This window comes from Pieris rapae, chromosome 14, assembly GCF_905147795.1.
Source record: "Pieris rapae chromosome 14, ilPieRapa1.1, whole genome shotgun sequence".
NCBI lineage: Eukaryota > Metazoa > Arthropoda > Insecta > Lepidoptera > Pieridae > Pieris > Pieris rapae.
The window spans coordinates 10,189,671-10,211,344 of record NC_059522.1 but is presented as its reverse complement, the minus strand read 5'-3'; the positions used below and the strand labels follow the sequence as shown (position 1 = coordinate 10,211,344).

The 21,674-nt window shown below is 36.0% G+C and overlaps 2 protein-coding genes across 6 annotated transcripts; both read left to right on the top strand.

The window, feature by feature from the left end:
- LOC110992337 (G protein-coupled receptor kinase 1) lies at positions 1-17,971 on the top strand. 2 transcript variants are annotated; one of them, XM_022258097.2, is made up of 16 exons: positions 1-496; positions 1,083-1,159; positions 5,601-5,674; positions 5,767-5,868; positions 6,818-6,892; positions 6,961-7,022; positions 7,290-7,398; positions 7,762-7,896; positions 12,580-12,745; positions 13,557-13,698; positions 13,998-14,172; positions 15,011-15,111; positions 15,251-15,413; positions 15,491-15,659; positions 15,734-15,978; positions 16,060-17,971. In XM_022258097.2, the coding sequence occupies exons 1-16, from the start codon at positions 384-386 to the stop codon at positions 16,249-16,251; spliced, it is 2,100 nt and encodes a 699-aa protein (XP_022113789.1). In that variant the 5' UTR covers positions 1-383; the 3' UTR covers positions 16,252-17,971. The 2 variants fall into 2 exon arrangements, with proteins under 2 accessions (XP_022113789.1, XP_022113788.1); XM_022258096.2 differs by having other exon boundaries at positions 14,993-15,111.
- An 86-nt stretch (positions 17,972-18,057) lies between these two features.
- Positions 18,058-21,635, top strand: LOC110992338 (lysophospholipid acyltransferase 7). Of its 4 annotated transcripts, XM_022258098.2 has the most exons (7): positions 18,058-18,313; positions 18,401-18,672; positions 18,862-19,013; positions 19,107-19,324; positions 19,534-19,719; positions 20,224-20,356; positions 21,146-21,635. In XM_022258098.2, the coding sequence occupies exons 1-7, from the start codon at positions 18,102-18,104 to the stop codon at positions 21,335-21,337; spliced, it is 1,365 nt and encodes a 454-aa protein (XP_022113790.1). In that variant the 5' UTR covers positions 18,058-18,101; the 3' UTR covers positions 21,338-21,635. The 4 variants fall into 4 exon arrangements, with proteins under 4 accessions (XP_022113790.1, XP_045486930.1, XP_045486929.1 ...); XM_045630974.1 differs by lacking the exons at positions 19,534-19,719; positions 20,224-20,356 and having other exon boundaries at positions 21,146-21,246; XM_045630973.1 differs by lacking the exons at positions 20,224-20,356; positions 21,146-21,635 and having other exon boundaries at positions 19,534-19,972.
- The last annotated feature ends 39 nt before the right edge of the window (positions 21,636-21,674 follow it).

Sequence of the window (21,674 nt, the reverse complement as noted above, 5' to 3'; positions counted from 1 at the left end):
GTGCGAGAAAAGATTGTCCAAAATGGAAAATGAAATGGACTGCTGCTGATAAGTGGTAGTGTACAGTATATTCTTGGTTTAAGCAGATTTTCCTATTAACAATCGCTATAAAATAATCTATCTTAAGTAACGTGTTTCAATAAAAAGTTTAAATAAGAAAATGATTGTTAATTTTTGCCATTGTGTCTCTAATGTGCCCTTTTCCTTATTATGAAAATGTGTCAGCGTTCATCAACAAATGGTGTAAAACGCGAGTGCTTAGTAGTCATGTAAATGAGGTTAGAACTGTTGATGATAACTGAAAGTGGACTACTGGATTTAGATTAGTGTTTGTGCAGTGATTTAGTGTTTTAGTCTGGCGAAGGTGTTAATTCAGACTCAAAATGGCGGATCTCGAAGCTGTACTGGCGGACGTCAGCTATTTGATGGCAATGGAAAAGTCTAAATGTACCCCAGCAGCCAGAGCAAGTAAAAAGATTGTTCTACCTGACCCAAGGTAATGTCTGTATGTCATGGATTGTCATTGACAGGGACCCCACCAATATCTAACCAGAACTTGTGTTGTTTACAAAATAGTAGCAGGAAGTTTTAAGACTCATGATTCACCAATTAAATTGTGAATTACCAGTAATTATCAATGAAGTATGCTGAAAAATTTAATGAGTTGACTTACATTAAATTGTATTTAGTCTATTAATTAGGATAAAATAATTTTATTTGCATAATAAAGTTTTTTAAAAACAGTTACGCTATTATTGTATCCTCACAAAAATTTCACTTTAATATATTTTACTAATTAAGACCATTTATAATACAAAATGGATAGTAAGTTTATTAATAAAAATGATACAATAATAAAGAGTACTGGTATTGACTAAGTTGAGATATTGATTTTATTGGAATTGTTAATTGTTTTAATATTTTGGGTTAATTTAAATCCTAGCATTATTAACTACTAACCACTTGTTTTATGATGTGATCTTATAATATCTTGTATCACCTCTATACTAGTAGCATAACAGTTGTAAAGTATTAAATTAAATTAGTATTTAAAAAATTTACAAATTACATTTTTGTTACAGTGTACGGAGTGTTATGCACAAATATATGGAAAAGAAAAATGAAGTTAATTTTGACAAAATATTCAATCAAGTCTTAGGTAAGTATACTTTATGGATTAAAAGACCTAAATGTTACCAGTAACTAGACCAATGGGTTTGACTCAAATGAGTCCACTAAAAATATGATTGCATATTATATAAATCATGTTTTATATGACCAATTTTTATCATAAAAATATCAATATTTTATCAAAGATTTAATGTGGTTTTCATATCAGGAGTGATGATTATCTTAAAAGGATAGTCAGGGGGGACATGACTACTTTTATGAATTACATTGATTTATCATTCATGATTTAGTAAATATATATATATTTAATAAATATATATATATATATATATATATATATATATATTAATTATATTGTAGATTTAACAATTTACTTACATACATCTCTATTATTTATGTAAAAACTGTATGTTGCTATTATGCTATGTAACTGTTAAAAAATTTTAGGTGTTTACAAAGTAAAGTTATATATTAGTTTTAACAGATAGATGTTTGTACAAAGTTATTAATAATAATTTCCAACGTGTGGTATATAACGGCAGCATAATCCATAACAATAAATACCTATATGTATATATATTTATATAATAATAATTAAATATTAATATTCGTTACACATAAAATCAAAAAGACGTGAACACATTCTTCTTAATGGTAAGGTGCTTTTTCTTAAAAGTGTGCTTTTTTAGTCAACTCAGTTTAGTAGTGCGTTTTTTACAAGATACACTTATTTTTATGAGTATTAGAAAAACAAACAAAAAAATGATAAATAAACAAAAGTTTTTATTTAAATAAAAAATGCAGTTTTATTTTATAATGTAAAAGTCTTATATTATTGAATCAGCATAATATGGTTATCGGATTCAGACTTTTTACCATGGTTTGCTACAAAGAATAATTTTTTTTGTGCCAATATTTTAATTTCATGAAACATTACAATGATAGATTCTATTTTTTTATAGACACTTCATTGTAGTACTTATAAATACTATTAAAAACCCACAAATAAAACAATACATAAAAATACAAGGGATGCATCGGGCGGCCTTATCGCTAATAAGCGATCTCTTTCATTCAACCCTAATAAGAAAAGAAAATTCAATATGAATGCAAGAAGTGCCAGAACTAAAAGTTATATAAAACATATAAATAGAACCTTACTCTAAAGAAAAAAATAAAGAATATTAATAACTAAATATGTAAAAATTAAAAAGCTAATTTCTTTAAAGGAATTATGAATAGCAATAACGATGCAATATAAAAGAAGAAGAAATACAAGAATGAAATAGGTCATGATTGATCAGGATAGGATAAGGTTAGAAAATGTTTATATACAAGAGTTTTAAAAGATGATAGGGAGGAAGCGAATCGTATGGAGTCGGGCAGGCTATTCCACACCTTAATGGTGGAAATTCTAAAAGAAATATTGCCTATGAAGGATGAGCTGTGGGATGGAATTTCCAGTGGACATCTGTTGGAAGAGCGTAGCGTATAGTTAGTAGGACCTAAGAATTTGAAATAATTTTTGTTTAGATAAGAAGGGGTTTTGGGATTGAAAAGAATTTTATCAATAGATCGCAAGGTTCTCTTGTAATACGCATAAGAAGCACGTTTTAGATACTTTGTAGCCTGTTCATAAACATCACAAAACTATAATATAGACCCTGGGATACAATTGAAGGCCAAGGCCTGTAAAGGTCCATAATGATTGCGTAGGCACGGTTCCGGATTATTGCCGTCTTACGATGGCTTACCCTCAAATAAAAGGAACGTATGGCAACAATTACATTTACTACTAGTTTTTTCTTTTAAAATTTCTTTGTCTTACCACAGAGAAATGCCAGCATTATACTATAGGTTAGAAACTAAATCTATTAAAGCGAGATAGGGAAAATTACATTTTGATCAAATGCAATTATACTTACAAATAATAGAAATTAAAAGGAACTGCATAAGATTTTTGATAATTATGTAGTTGTATTTTAATAGTTGTCGAACACATAAGTCATTTAGTTCCTCATGAAGTAAGAATTTGTGTAAAACGATCACGTCTGCCTTTTCAAGATCAAAAATAATGCGTCAATACAAAAAACGGTTTAAACATATTAGTTAACACGAGGATGTAATTCCGTTTCAAATAGCTTCAGGTACCTGTTTGTAGCTTCGTATTCTTTGTACACTAACTAAGTACCGCTTAAATATTTATGTCCTTTGTAAGCGTCCTTTCTCAAAGTTCTCGTAATATTTTGCGCGAGGCTGAGTCATTATTACTAAACCACTTAGTTTATGATCCGTTGAAACATAGCCACGGTGTGAGCGTCTCCTCTGGGATAAAATCGTCTGCAAAATTTTAACACTAACTTCAGTGTACGTGCTTTAATTAATGAGAAAGTCTGTTACTATTAAGCTCACATAATTCATTGAACATTCTCATGTTTTGCCACTGACGCCTTTTACAACCTACTAAAGACAATAGTTTGTTATCGCCTGGCAAATGACATATTCAACAATTTGTTACATTGTAGTTAGTAAATTATACTGTTTTAGAATTTCTTAGTCACGGTAATATAATATGTATTATAAAAATTGTGAATGTTTTGTATCCGCTCATAAAGGAATGTTGTTGCTTCTTTAAGATTAACCTTATTCAAATTAGTGGCAGTTTTAGGTTAATAATATTAAGACTTAACAGTCTATTCAAGTTTGTGTGACAGACTTATATAAACAGTATACTCTTAGGCGAGTTATAAACGCAATTTACGGTTCGCTTCCACTTGCAGTAAATAACTTTATCGAGGGCTGGGCGCTCGCTGTGTACCTAAGTATCTAGGTGTTTTCACTTACTGAGTTTTCATTCTGAAACGGCTGCAACTTTTTCATATTACATTTGGATTGCTTAGTGTTTTGTGCTTTATTTACATTATAATGTACTTCATTTGTCAGAAGCTTTATCAAATTGATACAGATAGACATTCTGATAAACGCTTTTTATACGAGTCACTAACCAAGACATCATCGTCACATGTAGCATCAATTTTTCATCCATCGTAAGAATTTTGTTAAAATCGTTCTTCATATAATTAAAGTGAAGAAGAGTATTTAATTCAAATATTATGGTCTTTGAAGAAAGCGGTCATTGTTTTAATAGAACTCATTCATACATAAACTAATTCTAGACTTAGATTACATGATGCATAACACTGTATGTTTTAAAGCACTGCTACTGGCCTACTGGCTTTTTTTTATAGAACAGGGGGCAAACTGGCAGGAGGCTCACCTGATGTTAAGTGATACCGCCGCCCATGGTCACTCTCGTGTTAGAGGGCTCGCGAGTGCGTTGAGTTTTCTCTCAACCCTGAGGTGTGCTTCCCAATCATGGCTGTGCACTTTCTTTTTCTATGCGCGCAATTAACAGGCTCTTACGCTGAAGGAAAACATCGCGGGGGAACCGCACCCTTCTGCGTCAGCCAAAGTAGGCCGATCACCTATTAGCCTATGGAAAAAATATCACGAAGTAGATACAGAAATCTAAGAGAGAGATCTATCGCTTCTGGTTTTTTATAAAACTTGTTTTTAAAATATGAAGATGTGGTGACTCAACGAATTATTTTAGTCGTGTCATAATTGCAGGAATATCTCTGATTTAATAAGTGAATCACTTTGCGCGTATCGATAAAAATAATAAGCGAATGTAAATACGGATTTCACCTGAATGCTGGAATTTTGTAGGACGTATTTATTTGCATGAAATGTGCGAACATAAGCCCCGAGGGCCGATATGATGACCCTTGATGACTCACAAATGTACAGTTTCGTCGTGTTTTGTATCAGAAACAATCGTAACGGTCTTCCTACTTACCTTTAAATGGTGTTTCGGGAATTTAGCTGTGTAACTGTCGCAACGGCAACATTTTTTTTATATAAAATTATTTTTTTCATTTAATTATTCAGTAGTTTGTACTAATTTGTATTAAATAAGTTAAACAAACCAAACTACTGAATAATGGTGTAGTTCGTTTGCACTAACAATGAGTGACATGACATTTTTCAGGTTAAGGCTTTTTTCATAAGAAAAATAGACTATAAATTATTTTAGTATTCGTACAATATACCATACGTAGTTATGAAAAAGAACTCGATATTTTTATTCTATGCTAGTGAATAAAACGCCAATGTATATAAAGAACGTATATTTATATCTCACTCTTCTGAAATAAAGTACATATACAGCCCAATTAAGTACATAACCAGTAACCAGATAATACCGTAACTTTCTATCCGTCAAAGATTTTCCATTTAAAGATCATTGTCTCTGTTAATTCCTTCGCCTGGATGTTGGAACTAAAGAAAAGCCTGTGGCTGGAAGCCATTAGCCATTAGAGGGATTAGTTTTAATTAAAAACCTCTACGATGTATCCTTGTGCGGTTTCACGCATCTCGCAATGAACTCATTTCATATTTTGTTTCAGGTTATTTATTATTTAAGGAATTCTGTGAACAAACGTCAGAAGAACCAGTGCCACAATTAAAGTTTTACGAGGAGGTAATAAATAGGTTTTATACAATTGAACTTATCGCTTGAAATGCTTATTTATACGTTGTTCAAAGATATTGATACTGATTGAATTGTTGCAGATCAAATTATATGAAAAGCAAGAATGCGTGGAGGAGAGGCGGCGGATCGCAAGAGACATTTACGATAATTTTATTATGAAAGAACTCCTTGCTCATTCCCACGTAAGTATAATAAATAGCTGGATATAACTCACTTTGTTATTTATAAATTTGCAAGTGAGATTTACGAGTTGTTTGAAGTATTGAAAGGGCAAATAGCATTTGTTTTCTAAATATTACTGGTGTATTTTTGGTTACCACAATTTTTTTATGATTTTATTTCTAATAGTAACGAGTAATAAAGTCTTTGAACTCGTAATAAACTAATAAATTTACTACGTTACATTATCCATATAATGACTCCTAAATAAAAGTAAATAACATTGACATGTGATTTGTTCGTTAAAATAGAGATTGCGATTGGCTTCTAAAGTCTTTAACTAACTTTGAATTAGACTTTAAGTACATACTTTTGGCGTCGTTCCAAGAGAGTGGCACACGATGTTTTAATCCTAATCGTACGGGGATTTAATATTATCGTATCGCCTCCGAGGAAATCAGATCGTCTTAAATGCGCATTTCCATCAACGACACTGGCTCTTAATACACACTCGCCTTAATTAAGATTAAAAGGAATGCACTAACTTTAAAAAAAAGGAATCATCGTGCAATGCTTAAACTTGAGATTACTTATTATACGCATTCATACGAAGCTAACGCTCTAAGCCTTCTTCTTAGTGAGGGTAAAACATCGACAATAACATAGAAAATAGAAGTAGAAAAAATATCTTTTGAGTGTCCCGTCGGGTAATGAGACAACCATAGTTTGCGTTTTCTGTTTATCAACACGGGCTAATAAAGTACCTCTATAAATTCCCTTCGACGCGACCTAATTCCGCTTAAAGCAACCGTTAAAAGTGTAGAAGCTCCTGGAATAAATTGCAGATTTCAGACGTCTGCCTCGCTTTGTTCCCTTCCCATCTGGAGCGGTGCTGCCAGACCTTTTAGCAATTTCAGCGTTGCATATACAAATCGATTTGTTGATTTGGATTATCCAACTGTTTATTTCCAGGATTATTCTAAAGAGTGCGTAGCGCATGTACAGAAATATCTATTGAAACACGAAGTACCACCGAACCTATTCGAGGTAAATATTTTCTCTTGAGACTATTTTTCCTCGTTTTGCCGTTGCATCTAACAGTGTGCATGTTTCAGCCATACATTGAAGAGATATTTCAACATTTACGAGGAGAACCATTCAAAAGTTTTCTAGAAAGGTATACATTTACAATACTAATTAATTAAATGTTTGTTCAATTTATATCATTAATTATCATACAGTTTTTGTCGTATGTTTGTTTTCCGTAAGAAATTCGCATACTAAATCGTGACGAAGTATTCGTTTTACACTATTGAAAAAAAATCCTACTATTTATTGCTTTACCTATAAAAATCGATGTTTTTAGTTTTCTAGTTGACACGTTTCAGACCGAGTAGCTCGGGTATAAATACAATTTGAAATTGACTTCATATATGTTTCGCAGCGACAAATACACGAGGTTTTGCCAATGGAAGAATTTAGAGCTGAACATTCAACTAACGATGAACGATTTCAGCGTACATCGCATCATCGGACGAGGAGGCTTCGGCGAAGTAAGCAATTTATCATGTACCGTTTGTATGAGCTTTGAGATTATCATCATATCATGTGACGACACCGGCACGATCTAGTTAAACCAATAGTGTAAATTTTAACATCAAATATTTTTACGTTTAAATAATAACTATGTTTAAATATATGCTACGCTCCAGTTATTTAACGACTATTTGAAATAACTTTACTACAATAAAACAATTGTTTCGAGGTTCAGAAAGACACATGTGAACCGTGACGGCGTTACGAGAGAATTAAATATTCTAAATATTTATTAGTTTGTTTATTTACTGAATCATTCCAGAAGAATGATATTGATAAGAAATAGCTACCAAGTTGTAAGAAGTGTTTTTTGTAAAAAGGTGTACGGATGCAGGAAAGCCGACACAGGAAAAATGTACGCAATGAAATGTCTCGACAAGAAACGTATAAAGATGAAGCAAGGTGAAACCCTCGCGCTCAACGAGCGAATTATGCTCTCTCTAGTCAGTACCGGGGTGAGTTTAAAATGCTTTTTTACTTTAGATATATCAGTTCACTGATAAAACATTCTTTGGCTATTCGTGGGGTCAAAGGTAGCCTAAAAATTTTACTAAATACTACAAAATTTATTTATTTTTTTAGCCACACATTCTTTTATAATACTATTTGGATAGAGTATGAATTGGCCTATTGAACTGTGGCATGTTAATGCTAAAATGTGTTTTCGCTAGTCGATAATGCATTTAGCGAACTCAAGCGAAATGATCGGTAATTTGAATCTCCCCGCAATCGTTAACACTTTATATTCTATTTAATCACCAAATAAAACGGAGGCTGCTCAGAAAACAATCTCCTAATAGATCTTCAACAAGCATTGAATACCAATATTTAAAACGTAATATGTAAGGGCCTTTTTGGGATAGAAATATTATATAGTGAAGCGAAGCAATGGACTCGAACGCCTACAAATAAACTACAAATATTAGTTGTAATTGTAGACAGAACAAAAACATTTTTGTATTCGAAGCATTAAATTACACACAGAGTCCTAATAGCGGGAAATTAATTATTATTATATATTTAATGTAATTAATAATAATTAATATAACTTACATTTTTGGTTTTTAAAATTATTACAATAGGTTTTAAATTCTTCCCTATTTTTGCTATATACAGTTGTCGTTTATATTACGCAAGTTTAAGTTACATATGTATATGTATAAGTATGTATAAAAAAATCGAAATTCATATTTGTCGTGAAGTTTTGAGATTCACAGTAAACATGCTTAGTTATTTTTATTACACTATCATTTTGGATGTTTATGGAAAGGCCAGCGATTTTTCCTTCTTTATGATCATGTATGCCTTGGTATGGTAAACAATGTTTTCGCGTAAAAATAGAGTGGCTTTACCACATTTCCCATGTTCGTAAATATTCATTTGTTTTCAGATATTTTTCTTACAATATTTTTAGTGTTTATTCTCGGACCATAAATTGTAACTAAATTTTGCGAATTGATAAATGTAATTTGTACTAACATAACAGCTATGTCCCATGAACAACATGTAATTTGGACGAATATTAATATTGTCATAGTGTCAAATAAGAACAAGGATTTTTATCCTAGTTTGACTCAGACAAGGTCAGCTCTTGTCGAATTGTTTACTTTATCGAAAAATGTATATTACGCAAGGGAGATGGGGCTACCGACCTAGCGCATATTATCAACTACCGAGTGTAGCATAATTAAGTGATTACAATCGGATTGCGAATGTGGGTTATTATCAATATCGATAACGGTCTACTTTGATTCAGGACAATAGCTTTATATAATATATAAAGGTAATAAGCGATATTGCATCGGGGACAAACGATATCCAGCCAATTGGACTGAAACGAATTGGCTCGCCCTCAATTTGTCGACGGGCTCCAATCCGCTTCCGCTGCATTTTGTTTTATAATCCCAATTGATTCTTTCCCTATCACTCAAATACAGGACGTCCGATTTAATAGATTGTGTATAATGTTGCTCATTCTTATTCGTATTTCGACCCCTGCAAGAGTTAGCGACTCGCATCCTTGCCTAAAAGCCTTGCCGTAACTTTAACAAGGTTGCCGGTGTTCGGGCTTCGTGAAGGCAGATCGCTCCACTGCCTAATATTTATGCAGAGTTTTGACGTGACGTTTTTTCGAGCTTGTTGCGAAGTTCTATCGTGTGATTATAAACGATATAGTTTTATGTTAGGGGCTAAGAAAATTCGACTTTTACGGTTGTACGATATTATGGCGTTTATGCCTGAGCACTTTCATATACTCTGGAGACGCGATAAAATGGCAGTTAACCGCCTCCGTATTATAGAAATCTCGGGAGAGTTTGATAAATTAGATATTAATCGCATATTGCAACCCGTGGATTGCAATTACCGAGTAAACGTATCGGAGAGTATTAGATGTAGTTAAACTTTAATGGATCTGCTCATTCAGATCGACGACTAAGCTTATCTTTTATGAGCAGCCGTCTGGTTGGTTGGCGCCGCCTCGTCTGCCACTGTCCTACAAAATAACACTAAAGAGAATCTTGATTCGGACACGCCTTGTCTTGATGGAACATCCGCAATTGGCATACGAAGGTGTATTGATAATGAAATCGCTTCTGTTTCATTATAATGGATCTTTTAGCTTGAAAGTACGTTGAGCGCCCTGCTGCCTTTATTAATATTGCTCCGTTTTGCACCGTGTCGTACTGTTAGTTTTGATAATACGAAAGTTGTTAATACGATTTTTCCGCAGTATTTTGTTCTCAGAGGTGGTCGGTGATCTTCTACGGTCCACATTTTGATCTATCAAAGTATAGCTAAGCAAGTCGTGACGAACCGACTAGCCCGTACGTAATAAAGCCAGTAATAGTGTACTTACATGAATCACATGGCCGATGGCTGTGCGGGCTAAACAAAGGGGACGCTTTCGTAACAAAACATGATTATTGCTTCCGTTTTTCCTACCTTCTGATGTTTATTAGTTGGTGCTATTTTTGTACTATTTAGCGCTATTTCAGTTAAATGTCTATATAAGAGCCCCGAGACGTTAAAATTTAGAAACGAAATATTGGTAAAATAATTGAGAATGTTTAATAAAAACTATGCCACAATCTGAGGAAATATTTTAAAGTTTATTTTAACAAAACTGAAATTATTTCACGACTTTATATGACATATTTTTTTTAATATTCTAAAAAACATAATGTACAATAGTTCGTCACCCACTTAGTTGTGTCGCCTTTGCTCTCAAAGACAGCTAAAATGCGAAGAGGCATGGTGGCAACCAACGCGGCACTCTGCTCAGGCGTAATTGAGTGTTTAGAGTTTAGACTCTTGGCTGTCTGGGTTTCCTTTAAGTCGCTCTCCGATTTTGATGAATATTTGCGGAGAAGTTTTTCCATTTTCCACCAAAGGGTTTCGATCGGCGACAAGTCCAGGCTGTTAGATCGCCATTCGATTGTAAGGATGCTTTTCGCCAGTAGCTACGTCTTTGATGTTCTTGCTATATGGCTGGACTGACTGGCAGGTAATTCTCTTGCAAAAAGTTGTAGCGGCGTAAAATCCGAAACCCATTCTTTTAAGGACTCTTTTGCAAGTATGAAGTGCAATCATCAAACTCTTTGCGAGTCATGTCCTTCCATTGCACCGTGAGTTCTCCAGCATCAGCTCGACGATTATTTTTGATAATATTCTTCAAGATTCTGTTTCCTACTGCACTTGTGATGCGTGGTCGACTAGTTTTCTTCTAACAAGAAACGTTCTATTATTTTTATAGTGCTGAATGATAGATTGAACTGAACCTGGGAAGTATCAAGTCTTTAGATATTTGGTAACTTGATTTGCCAACATTCACCTCACAAACCTTTCTCTATCGAAGCTCTCCACACACGGGTTTTCTTATTTACTTACTTATTTATTTTAACGACCCATTGTTATTTGAAAACTTATGAAAAACACTGAAATTTTCAGAATTTATACTTAACGAATGAGACATAGAATTACTTTTAGAAATTTAAATCATACAGAATAATTGTACAAAGGAGGGATAATCTTATGTAACTCACCGATAGACGAACCTTTTTGCATCGATTAACATGAGACGAACTATTTTCTTATAACTTCTTCGAATTTAAAACAGGATATTATGTATAAATTTATAAAGCTAAAATAGTTTTATGGTTCATAATTATAAAAAGCAGACTAATATTTTATATAAATATGGATTAAAAAAAAATTAATTTAGAAAATCTCACAGAAAATTTCACACGAGACTACGCAGCAAGCAGTAAACACTTATTTACTAATGAATGTATGATTTTTCATTTTGTTATAATAATGTTTAAGATGCTTGGTGAGGCTTGGTAAGAAATCCTTCTCAATCAAGTGCCGTAAACTAACTAAAAGTAAAAGTTTCTAGCAGAGCAAAACTTGCAAAATATAATCCGATTATTCGATCGTACTCCTAAAATTTTAGTGATTTACAGTCGAATTTCGGCCACATCCGCCAATTCAAATAAACATTCCGGCCGATTTTACGCGTCACTGTAAATGAAATGTTTGACAAGGCGCATATATGTATCGAATAAGTAATAGAATAAATAAAGGTTCCATTGAACTCGCATTGAATAAACATCAAAGAAATATTCTCGTTCGCCCGTTCGTTCCATACGATCGAGAAGATATCGTCTCGTGTACAAAGAGTTTGCTCACGCGAAGGAAAATAAACACAAAAGCAAGTTTGAAGCGTTACACGCGCAGTCGTCACGAAATTTCCTAAAGGCGACGAGTGACGTCACCAGGTCAGGTGAATCGCCCGATATCCTAGAGATGATTATGAGTAGATAGCAGAAACGATAGCATTTCTAATTATTTAAATTAATGACATTGCTTTCGTGCTTTTCACCAAGATTTAAAACAGCGAGAAGTATATTCTGCAGGACTCGCCTAGTCAAAAAGCAATATCTACACACTTTCTATAGGAATATAAGCTTGCTGGTACTATATAGGTAAAATGAAAAAACCAGGTCTATTTAGAAATAAGCTATTTTATCTGCTTTTATGTGTGACACACAGGAATTTTAATCTATAGTCCTGTATGTAAAACTCGTAACAATGAAATTGTCGGACTAAATTCAGTGCATTCGTAATTTGCGTTACAGGTGGACTGCCCATTCATAGTCTGTATGACGTATGCCTTCCACACACCCGACAAGCTTTGTTTCATATTGGATCTCATGAATGGCGGAGATCTTCATTACCATCTGTCGCAGCACGGCGTCTTCAATGAGGCTGAAATGAAGTTTTACGCCGCAGAAGTTATATTAGGTATGATATCACGAGTTCCACCCGTCTTCGTGAGATTGGTTTCAGCGAAATTGTAATTAAGTCTATGCCCCGCTAGGCAGACGTGGATCATACTCAAACCTGGTTAAAACTATAGACATATGCAATCTATTGGGTGTATCGGTATTGCCAGAAATTTATTACCTTTTTGTAAAATTCGTCAAAATCGATAAAAAAATCTTTAAACCTGACCGGAACATTTAATAGAAGTAATAGTTTCAACGTTAGGGACAAATATATTTAATACGCTTGCTGTGGATTGGATGTAGTGCATAAAGCTTTAAAAATACGAAATGAAGAGGGAAAATAGATTAAACGATCGCAGAAACAACATCTGTATCCTAAATGACGTATGCGTCATTTCGATTATAAAAGATGAATCCGTATCAAAACGAAAGTCATAACAATATCATAAATAGCCGGTTCAAAAATAGTCCGTGATGGTTTGTTTAAAACCGTAGCAAGTGGAACGTGTGGCCATTAATATTAACGGGAACTCGCGATGCAAGCACCCGATTGCTGGTGAACCGCTGAGACAAAAGCGTTTCCAATAAAAAGTACTTTTTAGTTTTAAAACATACTCACGTCGCGATCGACTGCAATTGAGCTGAATAAATGTTTATGAAACGAATTGCAACTAGGCAATGGTTTTTAAAGATTTATCGTCATCCATTGATATTAAAAGAAAGATTGACAAACATTACCTACTGAACGGCTCGAAGTGATACGGTAATGATCCCTTTCCCAGTTGATATGTTGAATAACTTACTAACTTATAATTGAATGTTACCAGGACTGGAGCATATGCACAAACGTCACATCGTGTACAGAGATTTGAAGCCTGCGAACATCTTACTGGATGAGCACGGTCACGTCAGAATATCGGACTTGGGTCTCGCCTGTGATTTCTCCAAGAAGAAGCCTCACGCTAGTGTGTAAGTGAAAATAGCGAACTCTGGCTCGCTTAAGAGTAGAAAATTAACTGTCCACTAGTTTGGCGTTGCGTAGAGATGTGGTCACTCTGCATCTTCTACCGCATTTACGGTCCCTCAAGCAAAGAGCGTACCCATTCTTAAAACTCACTCGCGAGCCCTCTTTCATCGAGAGTATATATGGACAGCGGTATCACTTAACATCGGGTGAGCCTTGGGCCCGTTTGCCCCCTGTTCTATATAAAAAAAGCCCAGTTTATACTGCTGCTACAAGTATTCCAAAAGTGAAATAATAATTTCAGCGGAACCCACGGCTACATGGCGCCCGAAGTGCTGTCCAAGGGCACGGGCTACGACTCGTCGGCAGACTGGTTCAGCTTCGGCTGCATGCTCTACAAGCTGCTCAAGGGCCACTCGCCCTTCCGCCAGCACAAGACCAAGGACAAACACGAGATCGATCGGATGACCCTGACCATGGTAAATATAAGATTACTGTTACATCCAAATTCTACTTTGTGCCTTCAATTACCCTTTAAGTAGGCCTCAGATTTCTGTATCCATTTTATGATCAATTGTCAATGTAATGGGCAAGAAGGTGATCAGCCTCCTGTGCCTGACACACGCCGTCGACTTTTTGGGTCTAAACTGGTTTCCGCACAATGGTTTTCTTTACCGTTCGAGCGAATGTTAAATGCGCACATAGAAAGTCAATTGGTACACAGCCGAGGAGCGAACCTACGACCTCAGGGATGAAAAAATATATGAACAATTCGGATATTAGTGATGACGTTGTCTCGTGAATGGCACAGTTAATGATATTCCCCGTGATCTATGTTAATCGCCGTGTTCCGCGCTCAAGTTTAATCTCGGTTCAACTGAGAGGTCGAATCTCGAAGTGGGTCGATCGACGTCATTGCTCTTTTGTAATGCATATATTGAATTTCAACATTTTCCGTCATTTGAACCGATCGATAATTGTAATTGACGTCATAGATAACTTTTTAATCGCTAAATTCGTAATTATCAGTAATGCTATGAAAAAACATGTACTGTTAATGCTTTCGACGCGATGCTTTCGATTTTTTATATACTTAATATGCTTATTTATGACGCGACAAATTTAATATGCCTTTTGTTTGCCAAGCAACTTATAAAATTCCGAATTTCAATTTATGAATAGTCGTAGACCACACATCTAAAAATGATTGCAGGCGGAACAGGGAGCGATCAATGAAAATGCAAATAATTCCTATTTCATTAAGTTTCGATTGATTTGATTAAATCATGTTAGCGTTAGAAATATAATGTTCACCAGAACGTGGAACTGCCGGAGTCCTTCAGTCCGAGTCTGAAGAGTCTGCTCGAAGGTCTGCTGCAGAGGGACATCAACAAGAGACTCGGCTGCAAGGGCAAGGGGTGAGTCTCTATCTATTTGGCATTTATAATTTAGACATACGAATACTTTTTATTTTAAATTGTGGATAAATCGTCTCACCGAAGTCACCGATCTCACTCCCGGCGTAAAGTAAATGATCTGTCGATCCACTGACCGCAGGGCGGAAGAAGTGAAAGAGCACGTGTTCTTCGCCGGAATCGACTGGCAACAAGTGTACCACCAGAAATACACTCCGCCCCTCATCCCGCCCAGGGGCGAGGTCAACGCCGCCGACGCCTTCGACATCGGCAGCTTCGACGAGGAGGACACCAAGGGAATCAAGGTATCGTCTTTCTCGTCGATGTTTCCTCTCAATATTGAGACGAGAGCGGCGTAGTTGAATGATTGTACGACTTGCAGCTCACCGAATCGGACCAAGCGCAGTACAAGGACTTCCCCCTGGTCATATCCGAACGCTGGCAGAGCGAAGTGGCCGAGACGGTGTTCGAAACCGTCAACCAGGAGGCTGATAAAATGGAGATGAAGAAGAAATCCAAGCAGAAGCAGAAGTTCGACGCCGACGAGAAAGGTTCGCGAGCGGTTCGGCTCGTTTCTAATTTGAGTTTGAATTTCAATCGGAGTGAATGCCGTCCCCGATTTCAGAATCCGACTGCATACTCCACGGCTACATCAAGAAGTTGGGCGGCCCCTTCGCCAGCGCCTGGCAGACGCGCTACGCCAAGCTGTACCCCAATCGCCTCGAGTTGCACCTGGAAAACAGCGCTAAGCCGGAAATGATCCTGCTGGACATAGTCGAGGAGGTCTCCTCCGACCTGGTCTCCGTGAAGGGAGAACAGTGCATCGTGCTCAGGACCAGAAACGACACGAAGGTCGTGCTCACCAACACGGTGAGCTCCGTTCTTTACGAATCGCCCTCTCGATCGGCTCGACGGTTTCTCACCGTAATATAAATACCATTTAAATTGCAGGACGAAATAGGTCTGAAGGAATGGGCGACTTCGCTTCGCTCCGCCCACAAGTGCTCCCAGGAGCTGCTCGCCTCGATGGCGAAGAAGGCCGGCAAGATATACGGCACGGACGGGGCGAAAGAGTTGGCCTCGGCGCGACCCCCGCCGGTGGCTTCGCCGGCCCTCCCCAGAGCCCCCAACGGGAACAACTAGCACGAGCTTCCCGCGCCCAACAAGGGCGCGAAGATGTTCCGCCGCTCCAAGAGCGCCGCCCAACTCATCAAGTGAACCGACCCTCGGCTCGTCTCGGGGCAGTCGAGCGTCCGCCGAAAGTGCCGAGTGAGAGTTGGACTGCCATTTGTGCAGAGCGAATGCGGATGCGCATCGTGTGATAGAACCGTGTGAAGATATTTCGATTTGCACGGACTCCAAACTCTGTAATTACTATGACCTTCTGGATGTCGTATTAACTATGTGGTAGGTATATTGTAAAGTTATTATTAACGATTAACTATTAACGGTTAACGGTTAACGCGACGTTAATCGGACGTAGCGTTTACGTGTGTTTCGTGCAATAGATCGATTCTATTAATTATGAACGATTAGAGTTACGGCGAACGGGACGTTACGATCGCTTCGTATGAAATATTGAATATTGAATATTATATTTGGATTAGGACCGAGCACCGACTTCCGCCGACCTTAGCACGTAGAGTATCCCGATAGAGCTAAATCACTCAATTAATTTTATATCGAACGGCTCTCTCGCGCGACTGAAGTTCCTTCTGAAGAAATACAGCATTCGTGTACTATTTATTGATTTGTACTTAAAATTTCCATTTCGTGTCGATACTTGCTACGTGTTTACGTTTCGTTGTTATTTATTTTCATAGATTTGACGTAAGTAGATGTAACTTTTTCTATTCGTACAGATAGGGGCAATAATCTTCTTACGACGTAGGCGTGTTTAGACTTCTTCGAGCCTTTTCCTTTGAGTGACCGAAAGATCGCATCGCGAGGAACAGCTCCGACTGAGGGCAGACTGATGCAGATTTAGTTCGTCACTATCTCTCGATATCGATTTGTATATAATTAGTATTTAATCGTTGCCACTTGCACTTTTATATGTTTATAAACGATGCGAGTATTTCTCCTATTTGTATTTGTGACGAGAAATGTGCTTACGGCTACTCAACGTAGGTTTTCTGCTTCGGGTGACTCCAGTGGGCCAATCTTATGACCTTGACGAAGTGGTCTTAGTGGTAAATAATACTCGAATGGAACTTCTAGTGGCTAATGTTGAAAGGTTCGTCTATAGATGGCGGTAGCTTATAAATACCTTTTTTACTAAAATCCTGCCTTTCTTAATTGTAACGTATTGCGTATATTTCAAAGTTGAACCGATTTAAAAATAACAGTTTTATTTGTTGTACCTGTTGTTATGTTCTAGTGTTTCTATATTTTGTAAATTTTCAAATTTGTTATTAGAATGTTAATGAAGTAACTGAATAGAATAGAATTAGATTCTAGTCAATTAAATTTACGATACTGATCCTGTTGAATTAGGGTGGAATTAAAGTATAGCGGTGAATGTGTAAGCAGTATTATAGGTTAGTTGAATTGTCAGCCCCTTGTGATAATTTTTCATATTCTATGGACATTTATATGTCGTTTGCGTACAGTTTGCTAATAAAATTTAATTTGAATCGACTTTTTTTATAATGTAAATACTGCAATTCTTTACATTCCTAGATCACAAATGTGTATGAACAATAGAGATGAATTTACTTTAGTGTTTCCTTTGCGCTCGGCCATTGGCTTCAGTCGGGGCAAAGGGCTAAATCTGCATCAGACGTTGAGTCGTCGTAGATACCTCTGTTAGATATTTTTATTGTGAACCTACATTACATGTAGTAAATTGTTTATTTAATCATCTGTTGTTTTATTATCGCGCTGCCTTTGCTTTTTAAAGATGTCTTTTCTAATCTACAAATGTATTTTCCGATGTCACTGAATTGTCAAAATGACACAAATTACAAATAATATTTAATTTTTTACAAAAAATGGGTGTCGATACAATAATTTTCTATTCTTCCCTGGTCTTGTGCATAACATTGGGCAGTTATTACAAAAAGATATCCGAGGTTAATCTCAAACGTAACTTTGGAACCGGTCTCGGTTTTCTGGTGTCCTGTCTGATTTGTGGCACGCAAATCTATCACACCGTGCTACTGGTGTGGGGAAACATTGTGATCATAAAATGTTGCGATAGAAGGTAACGTTTGAAAATCTATCCAATGACTTCAGTTGAGAGTTCAGTTTAAACTTGATTGATTGTTTTGATGATCGACAATGTTTTCAGATACCTGCACCAAATAAGTCTAGCGTACACGTGGATGTATTTATTTTATTTGCACTACTATTTAGCTCAGAACTACGTGATTTGGATCTATCAGACGCTGGCCTTGAGACTGGTCGGACTGGCCTTTGAGATCCATTTAGCTCATAGATCTAAAGGCGAAACTCGAGTCAGCGTTACAAGAGTCACTATTGGCGATAGCGATGTTATCACAAACGAACCGAGCGCAGTCGATATTATAACGTATGCTTATTTTTTCATAGGATTGCACAAAGGTAATTTGACGAATTCTAATATTTATTTTTTTGTCTAGGGAATCGAATTTGTTTCGTGGAGATTTTACCGCCTGAGTAAGCTCATTACTTAGCAATGTTAGAAATAGTCAGAGAAGCTACAAAATCTCTGGTCCACTTTACAAAATTTTTCAATGTGGTATTTTAGGTAGCATTAACTTATTATTTCAGGACCTTACTATAGATGGAAAATCTTCGAAGATCATTTTAGCTCATCTTTCGCGACTCTAGGTGATTGTCGTGTAATAACTGAACAAAAACTGAAGAAGGTGTGCATGTGCACATTGGGTTATATGCTTCTACGAATGAAGTACTCTCCCGAGGTACTATTATTATGTTTTCCAGCGCAGACTTCTGCCGTTTCTCTTGAATACGATAAACAAATTGTGACTTCACCACATACATATAACTTTTAGTTCTACTACATGGACGAATTTTATTCGGATGATTACGGAACAGACTTTCGCTACCTGTATAATATACCACAACTGATTTCATACTTTCTGTTCTATCAAATAACAATGCTTCTATGTACGAGTGTGTGCACGGAGACGGGTTTTGGCGTATATCCGGCTAAATGTGTACCGATACCAGGGTTTGGCCCTTCAGCTCAGTTCAGCCTTTTAAAAATCGCGTAAGTAAAAGTTTAAAACTGTCTTAATTTTTAAGCAGGTGCCTACAACTTCTTTTATACCATATGTCGCCCCTGGTTTCTTCGTCAGGTTATTTCTTTTGCCGAGTTCTTAATGCATAGGTAGTGGTTAATTTATCTATATCAAAAGAAACGACCACTTATACTTACATAGAACTCACGTGTTGGTATAGTCTCGTCCATATTTTAAGCGCTGGTACGACTGAAGCAGCTATACAAGAGGAATACAACTTTTCCATGTTAAAATGCTTCGATCATGAGAAATTACTGATTGGGCCAAAAATGAAAGACAGTGTCCGAAGTTGGGATATGCCCACCCGCTTTTGGTTCTGGGCAAATGTCTATAAGACTTCATTGAGGGCAAACAAAGAAGTTCGGTGAGTGACGTTTAAATCGTAGTTAGTATAGTAAAAACGTCTTAAAAATAAAACATTTCTAGGACAGATATTTATGTCTGAAAGCTAATATTTAGCACTTTGCCCTCTTGTCTGTGTTAACCACTTAGCGAATGATACATTAATTACCCCTAATCATTTTATTTAAAGTTATAGTTATAATAAAAACAGAAGACAGTATTGTTGTCATATAGTAGATAGGTAACATATCAGCAAAATTTAATAATACTATGATAACGATACATAGATGAATAGTATTATTTTAGTTTACCAAGCAAAACATAAAACAAATTCATATACATATACGAATTAATTATCAACTTTATTTACTAAATTTAATTTATATCTAGTATATATAATATTTTTATCCGAGAAAAGGTAGGATAGGCCAGAAGGGCTTCAAAGACATCTCGTCATTTGTTAACTCCATTTACTACTTTTATATACCTTCATGATTTACTACGCGACACAATAACATGGTTACAGAAGTGCATGGTCATTTTTCGCGTGGACAATATGGTGCAGCCCAACTTTGCCTCAAACCATTATATCGGCGACTCTGTGGGTCTACATACATTTAGAATCCGAATACAGCGAACTGTATGACACTTCGGGAACGGTAATTAAGTCATATTGTAATTTGGTACCAAGTTTCATTGGTCTTAATGATCTTGCATTGATAAGAGCCTGTTTGTTTGTACGACTTCTGATAACGTTAATGAGCACTACATTGTGCGGCTTTAAATTAACTGAATGTAAACTAGATATAATAATTATTATGTAGTAATATGTATAAACTAAAGTATATGAAATATGTTGCAAAGGTTTTTCAATTAGAGAGCGTTCAAGTATTACGTAACGAATTTGGGGGGGGATCTGTGGGTTAAAACGTTACGATGCGGGGCGGGGATTGAATTATGCTGTATTTTTAATATTATTTTCGACTTTCCGATATTTTACACCACAAATGGCATTTTAAGGTTTAATGAGTCACTGGGTGGGTGAATCTATTGGGCCCAGAAAAACGTTACGGCGCGTTACATGGGGGCGGGGTCAAGAATCTCCGAAAATTGCGAGACGTAATACTTGAACGCTCCCTTATGCAGGTATTTTGTAGATATTTACAACGTTCGTCGTAGATATATAAAGTTGTATATAGAATAAGACAAAATCATAAAACAGTCTAGACGTGATCCCAACTCTATCCATAAAAACTGAAAAATACTCCCGCTTTATCAATATAAACATATTTATAGCGTCTTGATATAACCGTATAGAATTAAGGTCGTTTTATTGCTCACGGGCAGAAACAAATACAATTTAGATTGTGCTCTTGCGCTACCAATTATATCTAGTACCTTGTTGTAGTTCCTTGGTTATTCAAATGAAATGGATGTAATTTTTTCAGATGAAACTGCCGTGGGACATTGGATTTTCAATAATGCGTCTTTTTTGTCTTATCTATTTGACCCCTTGCTTCATTGTAAGCGATACCAGTGTTGTGCTACGTTACTACAACTCAATATATTGGATATTTCATGTCATACTATTCGCTCTGATGGTAGCTGCCATTATCATTTATAAATTAAGAGGGGAGTAAATAACGGCGATTAAATATTAAAAATTAGGAAGTGATTTCATTTTGATTCTAGTAATTATGGCTATTAATGAATATGAAATATAAACCTAGTACCTATCAACAACCATTGCCTGAGCCTCAGTATGCATCTGTTTAAATAATTATTTACTGGGCAAGTATGTGCCTAACAATGTTGTGGATTATTGGGCCCGATTTGGAATCCTTTCGTTTGGAGTTTATGGTAATAAAATTGTCTTAACTTTTTTGGTTAGTAGTATGTTTTTGTTAGCAATATCATATGAACTATTCTATTTATACGTAGCTGGTTATAGTTTACTAAGTACATAACCGCTCCCTT